Raw genomic sequence first — 15,838 nt, 5'->3', positions numbered from 1 at the left:
GTATGTATGTATGTATTGTTCCCCCATCGGTAGCAAGGTCCTGCCTATGCCTGTGTGGTTGGCCCGAAAGCTTCCACGGCCGATGGTTCGTCGAGGGGAGGCATCCAACTATCAGAAACCTACAATGGTTGGCTACCACTCCGCTTGTAAAAGTTCCGTCAAGTTAACCCCAGATGCATTCCCTCTAGTTCCCAATCCCCTATATACATTTTTTGTATTTAATCAAAATTCAAATCAAACCATAGAAATTACCTGATATTAAGCTGAAAAAGAGGTTATATTAAAGTGCCTATTTGAAAAATTGTCCATTAAAGCAAAATAAAGTAAATGTAAATAAAATTTCCTCAGTCAACAAGTTTCAAAATTTTAAACTGAAAAACATTACAAAGTGAACACAAAGTTTTTTTTCAGTATTCTAATTAAAGAAATATTTAGAACAGCTTAGGATTCTTGTTATTAATTCGTAGATATTAACTTATAATCAAATAAAAGACTCATTTCTATACTTTTTGAGGAATACTGAATCAATGAAATGAAATGAAAGTACGATTACTACTTGGATACGAGCCTTTAATCGAAACCACAGAACTGTGGAACATATTCACATCACATTTGGATACGAGCCCTAACATTATCCACTTAGTAGGAAAGTCATACACAAGAGAGGAGAGAGAGAATGAATGAATGAAAGAAAAAAAATATGGAACGTCCTCACCAGTTTTTTCTGCTGTTGCAGCACCTGAAGTTGCTCCGCATCATCCCTGTTTCAGTGGTTCCAATAAAGTCATGTCGAGGCATGTTTCGATGATGCACCTCGACGTTTTCGCACAGCATCTTCGCAAAATCAACTGGACACGCACTCACAACATTCTACTTCAGCAATCATTTCATCAGTCAACCCAACCTCGTAGCCTTTCGGATATATTCATCAATCCGAATAACGAAGCGAGCGGACAGCGAACAACACATCACCAATACACATACGAAACCGACGATATATCGCACACCACGGAGAAAAATAATATTGTTGGTGGCGTAGCCTCTTCTAGCGAGTTTCTATCTTTCAATTGAATTTTAAATTTCACCTCATGCCGGATTCGAATCGATAATACTCCACTTCCACGTAGTAATATTCATGATAATTCACACTTCTGAACACAATTATAGAAATATCACTACAAGAAACATATTTTAAAACGAAAAAAAACTTTGCTATCGAAAAACGCGTGCGCGGCGACCGACCTTTCAATAATAGTGACGGCCTGAGCGGAAACCATATTGATGCTCATAAAATAAATTATTCTGAAGGAAAAATCGGTAATACGTGACACCAGCATTTTCTCTAATAGTTTACTCAAAATTGGCAGGACGGAGATAGGACGATAATTGTTGGAATCTGTTTTCAATCCTTGTTTGTGGACCGGGACAACTCTAGCAACTTTAAGACAATCTGGGAATCTTCTACTAGAAAGACTTTCGTTGAACACGTCTCTCACTAAATCCGAAAAAAAAAACTGGAAATGTCGTTTGATAAATTGTGCGGGAATTTCATCGTCACCTACATTTTTATTAGTTTCGAGGTCTTTTATTAGCAAAATAACTTCCTGTGTACTTGCAGGTCGAAGAAATATTCAGTTTTGTAGTAGCGTGTTTCAAAGCTATTAACGTCGCCTAGACTTGTAATCTTTGAAGCAAGCTGGGGTCCAATTTCGCTGAAGAAATCGTTGAACTTTTTAGCAACCAGCTGCTGATCATCGATTAAGTTCCCTTCAACATTTAGTTTGATTTCCTTATTCGGGTTCTTTGAAACTCCTGCGAGGGAATTGAGGGATTTCCACATGGATTTTGGTTTGGCATTGCTGAACAGTTTTCTATAGTATTCTCTTTTAGTAGTTTCTTTAAGGGTTTGAAGATTCCTGAAGGCATGTTTTAAGAGATCACGAAGATAGGCACTATTTGGATTTCTTTTGAATTTTCCAAGAATTATATATTTTATTTTCATCCACTTCCAAAGATCCAGTGTAATCCAGGGACAATAGCCTTCAATTTTTGCTTTGATTTTATAAGTTGATGTACCTATATTCTTTTTTCAAACTTTTGTAATAATTTGGGCTAGGCGTTCATGGGATTCATATTCCTTACAAACGTTTCGAATTTTTCATCGAGTAAAGCATTTTTAACGACTATTTTCTCAAGCTCCCGTACGCATACACCTTTTTTGCAAATTAATTGAAGATATCACACAGCAATGATCACTAATATCTGTGAATAATGTTTTGTTTGTGATCCTCGATTGAACAGTTTCGGAGCATAAGACATGATCTAGTATGTTGTATAAGCAACAAGTCTCGTGGCATACGTATTTGTTACTTGAATGTTAAACGATTTAAGAAGATCAATATATTCGACAGTATTTTGAGCCGTCATATTAATATCACCAATTATCGCGCACGAGGAACCCTGCTTGGAGCTCGATAGAATCGTTTCAAGTTTGGTTAAGAAATTGGTAATACTGTACGAAGGAGGTCTGTGAATTCCATGTACATTCATATGTTGTTCCTTGATCTTCAAATTAATCTGTAACCAGGTGATAACCAGCATCATGTTCACACCTGATTTCATCATAACGAAAACTGTCTCTTACATATAAAGCAAGTCCGCCGCCTGCCCTGTCGCTTCTACAGGAAAACATGCTTTTATATCCTGGGATCTTCAAAAGATGAGAACGTTTTTCTTTGACCCATGTTTCCCCTAAAATTATTATATCCATAGTTTCTGTAAATTGTTGCAAAATCATTTTTAATTCATCGAATTTGGATAAATTATTCAATCCTCTTGTATTTAGTTGGAATATGTTAAGTCCATTACGAATTCTTTTGATACTAGAAGCATATTTATTTAATTCATAGATGTTATTATAAAAGTAAATTTTTGTTGTGAAATCCATTTAGTTTTTAACAAATTTGCTCTTAACTTCACATTAATTAATCTGAATGCGTTTCGGCGACGACACGATAAAAGATGAAGTAGATGAGTAATTCAAGGCTCGCTTATTCTTCGTTTACAACATTGCTAGCAGTTCGCTTTTTGTTCCAATTTTGTCAACCTTCGCTCCATTAATTTTCTTTAGAAGAATTTTACCGTCTCGTCCTGGCCAAATATATTTGTATCCTAATTCATCCTGAACTAGCCTCAATTCCTTTAGCAGTTCTTTCCCATATGACGTTATCTCGTCCCACAGAGTTACTGTCTTAACCGAACCACGATAAAATTCCCCGATGTCAGCAGCCTTCAAGACTCCGTGCAAGCGTTTCTTGTCGAACAATTCTTCCTTTTTAGTGTCAGCTTGGAAAACAACCAGGACCGGCGCAGCATTTCTTGTAGTATTATTCCCGTTTAGGCGTTTCGCGCTAATAATATCATTATTTTCCAATTTACAGCCTACCACAGAGAACAGACGTACAAGCTAGCCCATGAAACTTGTGTAAACATCCTAACACCCTTTTTGAACCAATATTTGTTTTTTGGCTGAGCCACCAGATGTCTCCAAACACACCAAAGAGAACTGTCAAAACAAAGCTAAGAAAAAGACTAATAGAGAATTCGTTTTCAAGTGGTGGTGCACCGGGGCACTACCGGTAGTGCACTTTTTGTTGTTTTCATGCTCGTTTTCACGAAGAGTAGTCCACTGGTAGTGCACCATAAAGTGGACGGTGGAACACTCTGAAAATATTCGGTGTTGCTTGCGCTCTCACCAATACTATCATGAATTTTGACAGCACGTGCTTCCCGATGTAAACAAATATCAGCTGGTTGGTTTATTTCTATACCGCAAAATTGCGTTCGAGCTGTTTTTTTCTCTTTATTATCCCGAAGAACGGAAACTTGTTCCGGATTCAATACCAGTGCCGTTTCCAAAAGAGGCGGAGAATTTCACCTGGATGGCACGTTCCAAAGCAAACAACGCTTCCAAGAAGAAATGTGCCCAGAAGGCTTGCTGCAATCGGTTCCAGGCGATGCCGAAAAAGAGCAGCAAATCCGAGTGCAAAAAGGCCAACCCAAAGATCTGGTGGAATCGCCCAAATCGAAAAATTTTCTTGTTCGGGAGGGTCCTATAAGTTGGTCTCCACAGCAAGAAGCGTTCAGCTGCATCGAAGCTACTCTGCTACAAGCCAGCTTCGAGCTGTGCCTTAGGGCGACGATGCTCGGTTGCGCCAGGTCCCGGATTCCCACCCGTTGCCCTTCAAAAACGGTAGTTCGAGACTACAACCGCATTGGGAGCTTGAATTTCGTTCGTTTCGGTCTGTTAGCAACACTTTCTCCCCCGACTTCCGCGATCCGAGTTCGCCATTTTGACTTCCAAGATTTTTTTTTGTAATCTGAAAACGGAAATAGGTACTCGAACGAAGATGAGATTTGCGAGGAATAAACGTTCAAAATACCGGAACCTTCAAGCTGGGATAACTGCAGACTAGCAGCAGCAGCAAGCATAGACCGCCCAGAATCAGCCGGTATTGCAGTTATCATCAGAGCCAGAGGCGAATCTACCAATTAAAATAAATCTGAAATCTTCACAATTCAACATAATATATAAATTCATGCTAAAATTTTCATATTATTTAAAAGACAATGATCAACTAAAGTAAATTTCATTTCAATTTTCGAAGTCAAACAAAAACAAATACCAGCTGTAATGCATTTTTGACAGCTTGATGCTTTCTGTTGACACTGCCGATTTCACACACACCAACAAAGGTGAGTGCAAAACTCGATTCATGCTCGTTTTCAGCGTGGATGGTGCAACACTTTCGGGTGGTGAAAACGAATACGGTATAAGTTTCAGTAAGTTTTCTGTAGGTCGTATGAGCTGCTTAGCATGCTTCAAGAAAATCGCAGTTGAATTTTCGTTCATCATGTTGCATGAAAAAAAAAATCATAAATCTTTTTCCTTCAAATTTGTTAGAAATACATAGTTTTAAACAGCTGGATGCTAAAGTGATATGTGAAAGTAACCCGTTTTGAGATGCCTAGAATCAGTACTGCTGGGTGAGACTGATCGTCAAGAATGTTCTTGTATTTGACTGGACAAAGGTGATGCATTTTCTAACATAAATTACTGTTCAAGAAGTGCGAAAACTTATACCAAAGCAGTTGATTTTCTTAACTGTCATAGTAGTGCAAAAATAAAGAAAGTGAAATGTCACCCAGTTAAAAGTAAATCTGATTTCATTTATTTAGCAATAAATTAAAGCCGTCCATTTTACTGAGACATTGGATTGATTTTTTTGTGAGTTCATATACGATTACGCCTTTTCGAAAACTAGGCACTTTAAAGATGATTTGTAACTTTTGAACGGCGCAATAGATGGCACTGTTTGTAGTCAATTTCCAACGTATTTTTTGGTGATAGCATTTGAAATTTTACAAACATTTTTGACGATTTTTTGTTCGAGCTTGTACGTCTGTTCTCTGTGAGCCTACTGTATTTGCGAGAGCAACGATAACTTCGCGTAAATTTTCGCTTTCTGTGGATGGTAGTCCTAGAAGTATGGCATTACGCGAAAGCCCTTAGCGATTAAGATGATCGATTTCAGATTCTAATCCCTCAACACGCTTTGTAAGGTCAACATTTTTCTCCTTGCAGTTTTCGATTTCTAATTTTAGCTCATGATATTCGGATCTTAGCAAAGCTAATCCTGTCTAAAATCCTCGAAACCTTTACTAAGATAATCGAATTTGGATGCTAAAAACTCCTGAGAGGCCTCAATGTGTTTGTTGGTTTCCTGAATTTCGGCTATTTGCTGCTGTGACTTTTCTCTAGCGGTGCGTACATTAGCAGACTCGCGACGCGCTTCGTGTACACTTTTTGCTATTCCGCGAATTTCTTCCACAAGAGCATCGAATCCCTCATTTTTTTAGTGCTGTTGGTTATGAAAGTTCAAACATTGCGACGAGCAGAAAAATGGTTTACTTCTTGCTCTAGCAATCGCATTCCCTCGAAGTTTTTTACACTATTTAAAATTTCATTTTGCACAACACAAATCGAATTTTACACCAACACTTAATCACGAAAAAATCAGCAACAATCCGCATTCCGTACCTGGTTCGATTGTGTAATCCTGTAGAAATAAAATAAAAAGTTGAATAAATAAAAATGAATTTCGACTGATCCGGTAAAGGTTCCTTTACCGGATCAGTCGAGCATTCGTTTTCTTATAATCCTGGACCTAACGCCAACCCTCCGAAAAAGGATTTTTCGTGGTCTGAAAAAATAAAATAATTTCGTTAGTTAGAAATTTCAATTTCACTATGTCTAAATCATCGGTAGGTCTATTCGGCCACGAATCCCGAGTATTGTGTCAACTCACCTTATAAATAATCTTGAGGCAACTGGCACACAGCAAAAAATATTTCCTGTAAAATTACGCAAATGTCCTGTAACAAAAAGCAGCATGACATTTACCGTAATTTTACAGGTCGAAAACATGATTACGTGACATTTAATTTTTAGTGTACAACTTTTTTACAGGACATTTGCTGCAATAATAAACGAATCTTCGCTAACTTTCAAGGAAAACAATTTAATATTACAGGTTTTGTTAAGTATTTACAGGCAAGGATTGAAAAACTCATTCAGAGGAGCGACGGAGCCTGCATCGCTCCGATTTTTGCTCACAAAAATGCCCTGGAACGCGAATGAGGTGTGAGCGAGAATCTCCTGTTCTCACGAATCAAGCCCGATCAAAACGAAAACACGACCAAGGCTCCTCATTCCTTTTTCCCTAGCTTCCTTCTCCGCACACAAAATCTAGCATCAACCCGACGATTGCGTAGCAGCGAGCCGATTCATGAAACTTATTACCAACCCGCTCATGAGCCGTGTTAGTAATGGTATTATTCTTTCCCGTGGAAAAAATTTCGTCCCTTTGCAAAGCTTGAGCTTGAACAAACACTAACAGCAACAAAGATGACGCCAATGGAAAATAAGAAGAACAGTGTGCATACGGCCGGCACATCCAATTAAAATGGTGATGTTATTATTCTTTTCAGGCAAATATGCCGAGCCAAAAGAATTGTTTTGCTTCTTGCTAGTGCTGTTATTATTGCTTCCTACGAAAGAATGTGCGTCACTTTTTGAAGCTACGAGCCGAGTGCCTCCAGCTACGGGTGGATGCATATTGAGGAAAAGTAGGCGCCTTGGCTACGAGCTTGAAGGAACATCAATAACAAGAACAGCAACAGTGTGCACTTGTGTAGGCCAAGCCAATCTTTAAACGATCGGTGCCTCTGAAAAGGACGAGCCGAAAGATTCCTTTTTTTTTTTTCTTCCTACTTTTTTTCCTCTGAACTGGCTTACTTCTTTCCCTAAACAGACAGTAAGCTCGTTATCAAAATTCTCATGAAGCAAATTCGAGTCTCTCGTGATCCCGTTTCTCAGACTCGCTCATGAATGTTTTTTAATACGAGCAGCATAGAAACCGCCGTCGAATAGCGAGCCGGTGGCGAAGCATTTTCGTGTGCGTTTCAAGGAGTGAGCGATTTTTATAGTCCTTGGTCTGAACACGAAACAATGATGTAATAGACTGAGTCGATTTGGGGTCATTTTTGAATTTCTCAAACCCTGGGGTCTCAAAAGCTTCGTTTTGGTCCAAAACTCATCCATGATTTTTTGCAGAATTTTTAAGTAACGTTTACATGAGTAAATTTGGACTTTAAGGTTTGTATGGGGAAATTGAATATATTGTACTGAAAAATCTACATCATTTTGATTTCTTCTGTGCCAATGAGCCTGCTAATGGTTTTTGTGCCAATTTATAAATTCTTCAAAGGAAATTTCCCGCTGTACAACTTTGTCGAAGACCTTAAATTCGTATCTTATTAGACAAAAAAGGTATTAGCTGTTTAACAGGGGTATGTCTTTTGGCATTGATAAACAATAAAGCTCAAAAATGTGGTGTTATCGAAAATTTCAGAACAATTTCAATTTAAATTTCAAATCGTAGTTTTTCTGAAAATTTCATAATAATTAATTTTAACTTCATAAATATTCGTCGTTAAAGCTTCCATGAAAAGTTTAAAAATGAATTTAATTTTTTAAATCCTTGTATCTTGTTTAAGCAAAAGTTTAAAGAAACTTTTTTATTTATTAACAAAAAAATCAAACAAGTCACTTTTCTACGTCATATAACTTACACACCACAGTACAAAATTAGTCCAAGTTGAAATCAGGATTAAAGTTATCCATCTTAATATTCTTTTAACAGTGTCTGCTATTAAAAAGTTATCGCTTTTAAGCTAATTTTGCTTACAATTTTTTTGCACAAGGTGATAATATTCTTAAATTGACGATGTTTTGAAAATAAAACTTGAATTAGTAATTGTATTCGAATAGATTATGTTTTAGCGGTTTTTAATCAATGGTTAAATAGATATGTATTATTTTATCGTAACACTTGAAAAATTAAGGATATAGGTAGCATCGGCTAATATACAATATAATGTGGTATATCAACAAACTAATATTCAATTATTTTAAACTTGTGTTGATATCTAACAATAAATATAAATAAGTTAGATAAATAGTAAGAACTTCGCCCTACAAAGATAAAAAATATTTAAAGTATATATTGTAAAAATCTCGAACTTTTAAAAAAAGGATCTTTTTATCAGGTAATGCTGTTCAAGCCACTAAAATTTAAAACTAATTTTCTACACTCCTAGAATGGACGAGACCACTTTTAATACCACTGCACTTCAATGAATAAACCAAACAACTTACGTTTATTGCATTAAATGTAAATGCAAAGTACAAATACTGTGTCAAGTATTGTGAAATTTGAAGAATATGTTTTCGCTGCTTCGAATGCAGGTATTATAAACCTAGGTGTTTTTTTAATGAATTATTCAATTCTTAGAACAATCGTGGAAAAAGCTTCGCGGGCCTCAAAAAAACAGCGGAGGGTCACATGTGGCCCGCGGGCCACGGTTTGGCCACCCATGCTCTAAAGTGAACGCTCCTTTAATCCAACAAAAATAAAACATTGAATTCGAGGCCCGAAGGATCGCGATAAACGGTATGAATGACTTGAATTTCATTAACAATCAGATAGTTTTCTATCTGAGCAGTGAAACAAATTGCACCTAATCATAAATTAATATGACGGGCTTTAAAATTATCTGTTTAAACTACAACAACAATCACAATACTCTCTTTAGTTGAGTTTTCAATAAGAAAGGTAAAAGCTCTATACGACAAAAGCTCGGATCGATTGGATTTTTTTTCTGGGATTTTCATCCAGTTGGATTATTCATCCCTAAGATCGATTGGAATCGATTTTGCAGTTTGTTTGTATCGATTGGAATTTTGTGTTTAGAGACGTCGCTTCTCTTACATGTAGGTGCACTAGTGTGGAGTAACAAGTTTCCAGATTGTGTTTTGAGTAGGGTGGTCGCAAAAACAATCATTAAAAATTATTAAATGCTTGACTAGAAAATAAACGTGAATCGAAAAAAAGGTCATACAGTTACCCTTGTCCTGTCCAAGCTCATCACTAACCATTCTCGAGTTCCTGCTCATCTGGCTCGGAATCAAATCATCGCAGATGGAACGTGTACGTGTGGTGAAGGTTTAGCAGATCCAAACCACATTATTTTTTTTATGAAACTTATCGTAGACCACTTTGGAGAAGCTTGATTGATAAACGTATTATTCCGTATATAGAAATTATTCTGAAACACAAAGATTTTGAATTATATAAAGTGATAGCTGATTTGATTATTACATGTAACATAGATCTTTAAAAAAACATTTTTTTACAACACTTGGCCGGTTATGTAATAGAGGTGAAGCCAATAAATAGTTAAGCAACAACAGTTATCCTTTAAGCACTGATCACACTGACATGACACTTAGAACAAAAAATTCAACCATTTTCTGTCTAATTGTCTTCGTCAGATTTTGTAGGTTCGCAATACCGACGGCAGGTGATGAACCTGAAGAAATTTGGCAAAAATTCCCTGTAGGAATAATGTACCTGTTTAGCCCGATTTTATCGTAGAAATTGTCTGTTTTTTTAAAGTTAGGTGGCATTTCCTACCTGGAATAGCATTTCTTCAAATCGATCGATGCGCACTCTGAACTCGATATTGCGTACTATTGGAAAAATTATCCAGAAAACGAAATCGAGTGTCCAGTAAGTATGGTCAGTGCTTTAAGTATCTAAAAAATACATAGATTAAGGCGGCTTCAAAAAGATGTTTACTCAATCGACTTAAACACTGATAAATTGTGGTATCTCTTTCCTTGTAATTTAACCTTTCTCTAATGTTGTTTGCTGACGACGTACGCGTTTTTCTCCTATTTTTATTCGCAGACTTTTCGACATGGATTTCCATACTCTCCGACATCATTGGCATACGACCCAGTACAGAGAATTCTGGCCGTTGGAGACAAATCCGGTTCCGTTCGGATGTATCCTTTAGAAAGATCTAAAAGATAAAACGTTTTCTGTAAAACATTAGTGGTGTTTGTTTTTATCATTTTATCTTATTTTTTGAGTTGAAAATTCTACCACACTACTTTCTTCCTTAACGACAAACAATAGATTGGGAAAATTTGGAGTTGATGCTCACGTACGCCATGAGGGAGAATCGGCGTGTGCTGTAAATCTAATTGAGTTTTTGGTGAACGAAGGCTTGCTAGTAACAGCCACTGCGGATGACAGTTTGCACCTATGGGATTTTCATTCGAAAGTTCCATCGGTGATACAGAGTTTAAAGTTTCAAAGGGAACGGTGAGTGGTACATTCGATTTGTTTTTCTTTTTTTTCTCATTATTTCTGTATATATTTTTAGGATAACACATTTGCACCTTCCAGTAGGCACTAAATGGTTGTATGTCGGTACTGAAAAGGGAAACACTCACATTGTACACGTTGATTCGTTTTCTTTAAGCGGATATATAATCAACTGGAACAAGGCGATTGATCCGTAAGTATTTAAACTAAGAATGTTTCAGATTTTTATCGCCGTTATAATAGTTGATTACTTATAATATTTTAATGGCATTGCGGCGAGATGAATTCTAAGGTATAAATTTAAGACATTTTGAAATATATAGGTGGATAGATGGAGCGAGTGCGCTTCGTAGAAGAAGTGAGTAGGCGGTGAAGATGTAAGCGAAGGGCAGTTTTGTATAGAAAGCTCAAAGCTCCTTTGCAGCGCACCGACTGACTATGGAGAGGGGGCGAAGCAATCGCAGAGTGGCTTAGGTGTGTAGGTATGTATACACACCTAAGCCACTCTGGGCTGACTGTAGATGGGGACTGCGATTGCTTCGCCCTCTTTCCATAGTCAGTCGTCGCGCAGCAAAGGATTAATCGACAGCTTTGAGCTTTCTATACAAAACTGCCCTTCGCTTACATCTTCACCGCCTACTCACTTCTTCTACGAAGCGCACTCGCTTCATCTATTCACCTATATCTATATTTCACAATGTCTTCAAATTTTACCTTAGAATTCATCTCGCCGCAATGCCATTAAAATATTATCATTAAACTAACAATCGATGTTCAAAAAATATTGTAAATTCTTAAAAACGGGCACAAATTAGGCCTCTGTTTCGTTGACCTTTTTTTTCGAGAAAGATAGTTAAACATAGAAATGGCGATTATAGTTCAAAATACTTACGATGATGAAATTGATGAAATTACATGAAACACAAAGATGGATAATTAAAGCGGGTGTGATTACTGAAGTTTTTTTTTGGCTTGATATGACTCAGAAGACTGATGTACATATGTACATTAGCGATTGCTCATAATTGTTTTTAACTAGTTCTTAGCTGTGGTCTTTGAATACAACATGAGAAATAAAAATGTTTTTATTTTTTTAAAGTATCAGGAAAACACACCCTGGCGCGGTAGTTCATCTATCAGATAATCCTTTAGATGCTAACAAGGTAAATATGTTTAGCAAATATACATATACATATAAGAACATAATAGGAATCATTTCAAATTATTTCATTGAATTTTTCATCTCATTGCAGCTTCTCATAGGGTTTGAAACCGGTCAATTAGTCCTGTGGGATATGCGAGGGAGGTGTGCCGAGTTCCGATGGATTTCGCAAGAGCCTCTGCTGTCCTGTTCGTGGCATTACGAAGGAAAACACTTTATCACATCTCACACGGATGGTTCTTTGTGTACGTGGCCTTTAAAACTTTCAACTAAACCTCTAGTGCATGGTTTCCCACATGCTAAAACCAATAAGGATGGAAAAACCGAAACATGCAACGCAATACACAAAGTGGAAGTTAAAACGAATAGATTAGGGTAGGTGTAAAGACTAAGCACACATTTTCTTAAGACTTTGCTATCTCACTTAAAATTATTTCTTCTTCTAATATGTTAGTTTGAAAACATTTTAATTTGAAATAAAATATCTGGTCAGAAATTCTCTTTTCTGGTAACTTTTGGATACTTATTATAATACTTGTTTAAACTATTTTGAAATTTAAAAAGTAAAGGAAAAAGATTTATAACTTAAATACATTCTTTTCAGTGACCAATTTACCATATTTTCTGGTGGGCTGCCCACGGAAAAATGTAGCAGTAAATCGCATTGTATAACAGTATTAGTTCAAGGCAAGTCAACAACAGTATTAGAAATGGAGCATCCTGTTATTGATTTCATCACGATATGTGAAAGTCCTTGGGAAAGCGGTAAATTTGGCTGAATCCAGAAATGCGTAATGCTTATATTTACCCATGTTTTCAACTCTTTTTTCAGATTTACAAGAACCGTATGCCGTTGCTGTTTTATTGCAGAATGATTTAGTACTTATTGATTTACTGACAACTGGATATCCTACTTTTGAATCGCCTTACTCCATGGATATACACGAGTCACAAGTTACGTGTTGTACATACTTAGCAGATTGCCCATCTGACTTGGTTCCCGCGTTCTATTCGGTGGGGAGGAACACATCCAACCGCCGCTCTGGCTATTCGGAACGTGAATGGCCCATCAATGGGGGCGAATGGCAACCGACTTCTTGTAGCTATTCGGAAATCGTTATGACTGGTCATCAAGATGGTTCCATCAAGTTTTGGGACTCAAGTGCCGGAACATTACAAGTGCTTTATAAATTGAAAACTTCTAAAATATTTGAGAAATCCAGAGTGAGATCTATAGATGCTGGGGAAGATGATCCTTTGTCCATTTCAGCTATATCTTTATGTGCTGAATCACGGTTAGTAGTTTGCAGAAAATATATACTGTTCAGAAACATAACAACATTCTTTATTTCGTGTCAACAGGAAGTTGTGTATAGCCACTAATAGTGGGCATGTAGTTTTATTCAAATTTAGGCGAGCCGAGAGCACTGGAGATATTATAGTAAGTATATTGGTTTAGTAACAAAAGATAATTTCTATAGTCTAATTAAAAAAAGGAGAGAACTGTGTTTGAATTTTATTGAAAAAAATATTATAAGAACTATTTCTTTTACAATTTACAACTGAAAATTAAAACTCCAGCACCAATCTCGTTTTAAAATTTTGGAATAAATTTTATTGTTTATTTCTGTTCTTTCGAGACAACAAATTAAATCAATATTGTTGAAAACAAAGACATCAAAGCTAAAATGTTACGATAATACATCTCTTAAAATGTTAATTGAATCCATGTATGAAATTAACATAAATAAAGATAATAGTTTTAAGTCTTAGAAACATCTTCATGACAGCGATTTCATTTTTTTTTTGTAATTTCTTCATTTTAAAGCTCATGCCTTTTGGGCATTTCAAACTCGTAGAGGTGTGAGGGCCGCATAGAAATTTTATTTGACCTGACGGGCCGCAGCCAAAATCAGTAAAATAATGTAACACGCTATGTAATGTGTGCTGACACATGAAAATCTAAGGTGACTATGTTTTTTTAAATAATTTCTGAGATGGTCATGCGGCCCGCGTATTCCCAGTTTCAGGATGGCCAGCAAACCGGTAAAACCGGGAATTGAAAATGGGACCGGGAATTGAAATATGTTACTTTGTCTTACCAGCGGGGGAGGGAGGGTTGAAAATTTCCAAAATCGTGCTTACGTAATTAGTGAACGGCCCCCAATACACTGGCGACGATTTGTGTTTGTTTTTATCGGGTACGGTGGAACACTGAACGAGGGGAGAAAACAAATACGGTATAAGCAAATGCTTTGAGCAACAGTTGAAGGATCTGCTGGAGCTTTCAAATGAGTTGTCAAATCTGGCAAACAATATGCTTCTCTTTCCACCATAGGTGAATTTAGGCTAGGGAGACAAAAACTCCAACCATGATGAATCTAGATTACCTGATTCATCATGGCTTCAACTGCTCGATTTTTCCGACTGTTATAATGTGTACAACATTTCATTATGCACGCATCAATAAGAAATTTTGTGAAAACGAGGCCTTAGGGTGACAAATTGGGGACAGTGACAAAATTGGGTAATTTTTAAAAGGCACTTTTTAAAACAATTTTGTTGAAATCTATATATATAAAAATGAATTTCTGTCTGTCTGTCTGTCTGTCTGTCTGTCTGTCTGTCTGTCTGTCTGTCTGTCTGTCTGTCTGTCTGTCTGTCTGTCTGTCTGTCTGTCTGTCTGTTCCCTATAGACTCGAAAACTACTGAACCGATTTGCGAGAAACTTGGCAGGTGGGGGTATTGGAGGCAGGGGAAGGTTCCTATTATGATTTGAGACCCCTCCCTCTCTCATGAAGGGAGGGAGGGGCTTCCCAAACAAAAGACAATTTTTTGCATAAGTCGAGAACCCATCAAGCAAATGGTATCAAATTTGGCATGGGGTGGTATTTGAGAACGAGGAATATTTCTATGAATGTTTGGTACCCCTCCATCTTCTCAGTGGGATGATAGGAAGGGGGAGGGGGGCTACCTTACAATTTTTCATATAACTCGAAAACTAATCAAGCTAATGGAACAAAATTTGGCATAGGAGGGTAGTGGAATACGAAAAATGGTTCTATGATTATTTCAAACCCCTCCCTCCTTCCATTGGAGATACAGGAAGAAGGGGGGGGGGGCCTTTAACCACTTTTTTATTGCATAGCTTGAAAACTATTCGAGCAAATGAAACCAAATTTGGCTAGGAGGGGTATATGGGTACGATAAACAGTTCTATGAATATTTGGTACCCCTCCCTCCTTCCAGTGAGGATATAGAAAGTGGGGAGGGTGCTCCTTTACAATTTTTAGCATAACTGGATAAATAATCAAGCAAATGGCACCCAATTTGACGTGGGAAGGTATTTGATTACGATAAATGTTTCTATGATATTTTGAGAACCTTTCGTCCTTCAAGTCGGAAAATCTTAAGGAGGGAGCATATGGAACGAAATTTGGGTTGAGAGGGTATTTGAGCACAGGGAAGGTTTCTGTGAATATTTGGTACTACTACCTCCTTCCAGTGGGGTGATATAAAGGAGAGGGGGAGGGGGGGGGGGGCTCCTTTACAATTATTCGCATTACTCGAGAACTAATCAAGCAAATGGAAACAATTTTGGCATGGGAAAGCTTTGGCATGGATACGTAAAATGGTTATTAGCTTATTTGAGACTTCTTTCTCCTTCAATTGAGAATGCAGTTAGGGAAGACGGAAGCTTATTTATGATTGTTTTGCATAAACCAAAAACTTATCTAACAAATGGATCAATTATTCAATTTAGCAACTGGGGAAGAATTTGGCATAGGAGTGTATTTGAATACACGGAATGTTCAATCTTGATCCTGTTCTTCCAGGTAGGGGATAGGTAGGAAGAGCGGCTCCGATACAAATTTTATAG

The 15,838-nt window shown here is 37.1% G+C and overlaps 1 protein-coding gene across 6 annotated transcripts in view; it reads left to right on the top strand.

Moving 5' to 3' along the window:
* The window catches only part of LOC129739159 (syntaxin-binding protein 5), an 82,859-nt gene that overhangs the window by 24,370 nt on the left and 42,651 nt on the right, over nucleotides 1–15,838 (top strand). For all 6 annotated transcript variants that reach the window (XM_055730569.1, XM_055730568.1, XM_055730566.1 and 3 more), the window contains 8 exons: nucleotides 10,374–10,471; nucleotides 10,605–10,793; nucleotides 10,855–10,989; nucleotides 11,896–11,959; nucleotides 12,050–12,333; nucleotides 12,563–12,723; nucleotides 12,791–13,253; nucleotides 13,321–13,399. In XM_055730569.1, coding sequence (XP_055586544.1) covers nucleotides 10,374–10,471; nucleotides 10,605–10,793; nucleotides 10,855–10,989; nucleotides 11,896–11,959; nucleotides 12,050–12,333; nucleotides 12,563–12,723; nucleotides 12,791–13,253; nucleotides 13,321–13,399 — 1,473 coding nt within the window. The remainder of the gene's footprint in view (nucleotides 1–10,373; nucleotides 10,472–10,604; nucleotides 10,794–10,854; nucleotides 10,990–11,895; nucleotides 11,960–12,049; nucleotides 12,334–12,562; nucleotides 12,724–12,790; nucleotides 13,254–13,320; nucleotides 13,400–15,838) is intronic.

This window comes from Uranotaenia lowii, chromosome 1 (assembly GCF_029784155.1).
Source record: "Uranotaenia lowii strain MFRU-FL chromosome 1, ASM2978415v1, whole genome shotgun sequence".
Taxonomy (NCBI): Eukaryota; Metazoa; Arthropoda; class Insecta; order Diptera; family Culicidae; genus Uranotaenia; species Uranotaenia lowii.
Note: the sequence above shows the minus strand (reverse complement) of the source record. Positions and strands in the feature narration are given on the sequence as shown.